This window comes from Parasteatoda tepidariorum, chromosome 4 (genome assembly GCF_982258835.1).
Source record: "Parasteatoda tepidariorum strain Cologne lab strain chromosome 4, Ptep-v5.0, whole genome shotgun sequence".
In the NCBI taxonomy this organism is placed as follows: Eukaryota; Metazoa; Arthropoda; class Arachnida; order Araneae; family Theridiidae; genus Parasteatoda; species Parasteatoda tepidariorum.
The window spans coordinates 55,304,258-55,310,257 of record NC_141758.1 but is presented as its reverse complement, the minus strand read 5'-3'; the positions used below and the strand labels follow the sequence as shown (position 1 = coordinate 55,310,257).

Genomic DNA, 6,000 nt, shown 5'->3' with positions numbered 1-6,000 from the left:
AATGGTTCTCTCAGGCTACATTATAAAAAAAAATCATTAATCAATAAAGCAAAAGAGAAATTGAAGAGATTAAAAATAGTTTTTTTTATAAATATTTTTTAAGAATTATACTTGTAAAAGAAATCTTTGGGCACAGGTAAAATCTCAAAAAAAACTTTAGGCTTTTCCAATTCTTACTATGATTTCCAATAGTCAGATACTTTTCGGAGTCGGAGTTAATATGCAATTCACATTAGGGAAAAATGAATATTTACAGTTTAAAGAAAATTTCATGGAAAAGTAATAACTTCATGCGAACGAAATTTTTACCTGAAAAAAGTAAGACGTAAAAAAAAAAAGAAAGAAGAATGTGATTTAAAATATAGTAAAGGAAATTATAAATTACACAATTATATGTCTCGAAACTCAACCTGAAAAGATTAATTAAAATCTCTTATTAAAAATGCAAAAATAAAAAAGTAAATAAAATAAAATAATAATAAATAAAAAGCAAGCAAACTAGGATTTAGTAAAATTGTGAAAGCATTGCTTAAAATTTTTTACGTGAATCTTCGCCTACTTTCAAACAAAAAAATTAATTCAAGCACAATCGCCATGATTATTAATATAGCACATCACTATTAAAACTTCTTTTAAGAATAGAAAAATTATTCTGAATATTATTATTTTTTTGGATAACAATTTGCTTCCCACTTGCTTTTGCTTAATCAAATAATTTTGAGTAGAAATGTTTTCTTCTGCTGAGGAGATTGTCCTAGTTCCCTTGATAGTGAGTAATTTCTGTTGGGTTTAATTAATTAGACAATATTTAATAAACCTGTTGTTAAATTAATTAAATGCGTTGTTCTAAATATTATATATCTTGTTGGGAATAAGGAAATAATTTATTATTTCCTCTAGTATTCCGTGTAATGTAAAACATCTTATTTTTAATTAAAAATTCAAATTCGAGTTTCTGAATAACCTTAATTCAGGCGCACGCGTTTCTGGTAAGAGGGACAATTTTTTAAAAATTTTTTTATTGTTGTGTTACTGTAACTATAAGTAGAAATTCTGCCACTCTCTTTCAGTTAGTGTTTGTATTTTGTGTTCTTACTATGAATATTTTGTTTACACACGATTCTGAAATTAATTAAATTAAAATGCGTTAAAATTATAATTGATAATGCCCCTTAACTCAGTGGTTGAATAGGTTCGCAAATGAGAGACACATTGATTGTCTTGTGCCTATGTACGTTTATTGTTGTAAAAAAATGGCGGAGAGGCAGCAAAAAAAATTTTTTTATTAAAAAAATTCTCATTAAACATAATAAATATACATGCGAGAAACCTGATCTCTAGTTTTAAATTACGGTTGGCATCAAACAGTACATTGCGTTGTTTGATATTTTACAGTAGGATAATACCTTGAGAAAATAATATTGAAATATGGTTTTGAAAAATTTCCTTTGTTGATATTCTTTCAGAATTAAAATAATAGTTTTGTCTCAATCATCTCTTTTCTTTCCTTTTTTCCAGTTATAACAAACAGTTTTGGAGCTCATCACTTTCGTTTTCTAAAAACACTTATGAGAAGAAGTGAAGTGAAACCTATGTCATGAGAACTAGTTTTCGAACATGGCGGCGTTCTGTTTGTTGTGTTCTGTTGTTTATCTCGTGTTTCTGTTTACCCATCATTAAATGGATGATTGTCCCTGTCAAAATGCTTACAGATCGAAAGAAAGAGTCAGCAACTACCCTCGTACAACAATAATGGAAGCCGGAGTTCTGAGCGGATTTTTTTCCTTTGAATTAGTATCTTTTAGTTTACTTTCATGTAGAAATATGACAGCGACGTGACTTTGTTACTTGTCTGCTAAAATTATCTGTGATTGATACGAATGTGTTCAAGCGCGTTTCTGAAATGATACGTGTGTGATTAATTGTGATAATTAAATATATGTGTAATAATTTGTAAGTGCTATTGTTACAATTTCGGAAGAATAAAAAAAAATGACGTCTACTACGTTGAGAGAAATGTTGGTTAAACAAGAGCCACGTTGTATCAGTACTTGCTACGTATGTGCTGGATCTAGAGCGGAATATATTATTTGCTCAAAGCCCCATGCAGATGCCCCGTTTTTCCCGTTTTTAGAGCAGCACCAACCTCCTGAAGGGGCTGAAAGTATGCGTTCGGATGGTAGGGTTCTAGTATGCAATGTATGCTACAACCTGCTGAACCAGCAATGGAATTCCTTTGAGAAAACTAAAACACCATACACTAAAAGATTATATTGGCTCAAAAGACTGGACAATGGACCATTTGCTGGCATGGATCTCAATTTGCAGCAGGATTATGAGTCACTGTTCGAAGCTTCAAGCTCAGGAGTTGATACCGAGCATCGTAAAGTAAAGCAACCTAGGAATCAATTTACACCCAATTGTAATGTGATCAAATCAAAATCCGCTGAATATTCAGACAGTAACTTTTCTAGCAATTTTGGTTTCCAAATGCAAGCACCGGATAAGTGTGCCCCTGCAGCTAGTAACATTCTCGATTTGAGCCTTTCCACGAGGACTTCTTCCCGATCATCCAGCTCAGCGTCCCCAGGTATGAGCTACGAGGCGTGCTATATGTGTGGTTTAGAAACAAAGAATCTCTCGAGCGTCTACGTTAACACGGTTCCCCATCTTCCCTTTTTTCCGAGCCTTCGCAATCACCCTAAGCCAATGAAATCAAAACCTATAGATATTGATGGCAGTGTCCATGTCTGTAAACAGTGTCATACCTCTTTAGTTAGTCAGTGGGATTATTATCAAAAGCAAGGCATACCACACCAAGAGCGCAATTATAAAAGTATTATATCAATTCCCGTTAATGATACTCCTGTTAGAGATAAAACATTTGTCTGTTATACGTGTGGTATGGTTGCTCAGTTATCTGTTCAGAGAATTATATGTGCTTACCAAGAAAGGGGAGACCCATATTTTTCATTTCTACTTCATATACCCCCCCATCCTGGTGCCAACAAACTCTCCAGTGGTAAAGCAAGTGTATGTTCGGTATGTTACAAATCTCTATATCGTCAATATCAGGTGTTTGAGGTGTCTAATACTCCTGAAGAGCGTCGTAAATATAAAATTTTAAATGAAAACGTTGCAGATAATGGTAGTGTTCTAAGGCAACATCTTGAAAGTATATCCCAAGAAACAGTTGCAGAGTCTAAATTTGCATGTTATCTGTGTGAAAGTTTCTGCGATTCATTTATATCGATCAGCACAGTTCCTACTGACGATATGTACTTTCCATTTATTAGAAATTTTCCTAAACCAGCCAGTGCCATTTCTGTCGACATTCACGGTCAGGTCAAAGTTTGCAGCAAGTGCCATAGTTCGTTGAGATATCAATGGCAAACTTTCGAACATGCATCAATTCCGATAAATCAACGTCAGTACAAAATACCTGTATCAAAGTCTCAGGAATCTGAATTCTTGTCTGCGAATTCTTTATATGCTCCAAGTTTGTCAGCACAATCAAACGTCGAGGAGCATGGCCATGTTTTGAAAAGAGGACCCGATAAATGTAGTTTATGCGAAAGGCCATTTAGCGACGAAGTGTATTTTCTTGAAACTGTACCGCGGGAAAAGTGCATGCATTTTCCATCTCTGCGTTCTCTCGTTAAATCAAATAATTTTATTGATCAATATGGTAGAATCCCTGCTTGTTATCATTGTTTTATGTTTTTAAAGAACCAGTGGGAAATTTTCGAATCTGCGCACGTGCCCCATTCTCAACGCCAATATGAAATTGCTACAACGAAAGTTGATCGGGAACATATGGGGCATTATCCTGTTGACTCTCGTTTATCTGAAGCTAGCGCTGCCCTTCATATTCAGGTTTCATCACCAGATTTAAAAATTGACCTTTCAAAGCATTCGTCTAGCGAACCATTGCTCACTACAGTTAATACCTTGCCAGTCTCAAGTATAACTTTGACGAATGCGCCGATTGATAAGGCCTCACATTCTTCTGATCTCAAAGTAGCTTCTAAGCCAAATCAGGAAGAATCCACTGCTCGTATTTGTGGTCCACTGGACATTCCATTTGTACGACCTTTACTTCTAGTGCCAATTCATTGTTTTGTTTGTGGAGAGTTGAATTCTACTGGTCTAACTTTTCCCATTAAATCGCAACCAACAGGGAATGTCAAAGGGGAGGAATGTGTGCCATTTTTTCCATTTCTGTCCAAACATACACCCCCTGAAGGAACTGAGAAGCTTGCAAATGATGGAACTGCTCTCTCCTGTATGTTTTGCTACCATTCTCTTGTGTCTCAATGGTATGCTTATGAAGCTTCTCCATTCCCAGAGGACAAAAATCCATGGACACGGCGTTATAATACTCATAACTATGTATGTTACATCTGTGGAATAACGACATATCGCCAGAGAATTCATAGTATATCTGTGAAGAATTTTCCGTTCCTTTTAGAACATAAAAGGCCAAACGGTGCTCTTACTCTTTTAAGTGGTGATTCTGTTGTGACTTGTCAGACTTGTTACGAGTCCATAACGTCTCAGTGGAAGGATTTCGAACGCATGAAAGTTCCTATTGAAATGAGAATGTATAATTGGATAGTTGTTAAACCTCCCCCTGATGATGAAAATAGTAGAGGCTGCCAGATATTGGTGAGAATCTTAATCTTATCTTTTATTAATATTTATTAATACATTTTATAATTATTAATAATATTTAATTATAAATGTTATTAATAATTATAAATTTTATTAATAATACATATAATTAATAATTATTATATAATGATTATATTGATTATTATATAATAATTATATTGATTATTATATAATAATTATGTTAATTAGTATATTATAATTATTATGTATAGTATAAAATAATACTTAATATTTGTTATTTTTGAATTAGTTATTAAAAGAAAAATACAAAATTTATTCTTGAGAATGTAAGGTGTCAACATTTATTAATCAACATAAATTAACCACTTCAGACATTGTTTCTCTTAACTTGTGGTTTGTGCGACTTTAGTTTAGACTTAGTACCCCGTGATCATTAATTAAATGACTTAATATTGAGTTTTTTTTAAATTTCTTTGTTATTTAATGCTGTGAAGTTAACTTATAATTAATTTAAAAATTGTGCATTATAAAATTTTTCCTATATCCTGTTTGAATCCAACAATTAGAATATAACTCTAATTTTAACTAATTATACATTGTTAAAAGGTAACTTTCTACACAGCTGTGAATGTAGGATCACGTTACGTGTCCTTCTATAAATACCAATGTGATCTAATGTTCTTAATAGTTTATTGCTCATTGTTATTTTTTTAATTATATTTATTTTAATACGTAACATAACTATAGGCAAACGACAAAATGTAATTTTTATAAAAATTATTGGTCACATAACCATAGGAAATGAAAGTACATAAAAATTTAAACATTTTCTTATGAGTATAATTTAAGAAAAAAGGTATTTTATATGTTTATCTTCTAGGTATTCAATTTTTTTAAAGCTTTTGTTTCATCCAAGTTTCTATGGAAACCATATTAATTGTTATTATTTTCTGTAAATTTATTCAATCACAGAATTGTTCACTTTGTGTTTTTGTTAGTATGGAATATTCCTGTTGATTATTTTACTCCTTAGTCAAAAATTAATTAAGAAGCTTTGTTTAATCTACAAGTTGTATACTTCATTCATTTGTTTATCTCTTGGGCAAGGCACAATTTTGTTGACTTGCAAGTTAAAAGATGCTAGTATAGACAAATGCAGTAGAAGAAATTACTTGTAACTTTTTATTTGAAATTTTCTTCAAATCATTAAGTTCTTATAAAAGGTATGAGTTCAAACTTTTTGGGTTCAAAGTGGCAAATTTTAAGAGTTGCTCATATTTTTCAGGACTGTGCAACATATTGCCAAAATAATGTCCTTTTGTTTATCGTATAAATTTTTTTATTAAATCTAAATTATTAGTTTAA

General features: G+C 32.0%; 1 protein-coding gene across 2 annotated transcripts in view; it reads left to right on the top strand.

The window, feature by feature from the left end:
• The first annotated feature begins 1,576 nt into the window (after nt 1–1,576).
• LOC107442879 (uncharacterized) overlaps nt 1,577–6,000 on the top strand; it is a 101,595-nt gene continuing 97,171 nt past the window's right edge. For both annotated transcript variants that reach the window (XM_016056551.4, XM_016056550.4), the window contains exon 1: nt 1,577–4,668. In XM_016056551.4, coding sequence (XP_015912037.1) covers nt 1,993–4,668 — 2,676 coding nt within the window. In that variant the 5' untranslated portion in view covers nt 1,577–1,992. The remainder of the gene's footprint in view (nt 4,669–6,000) is intronic.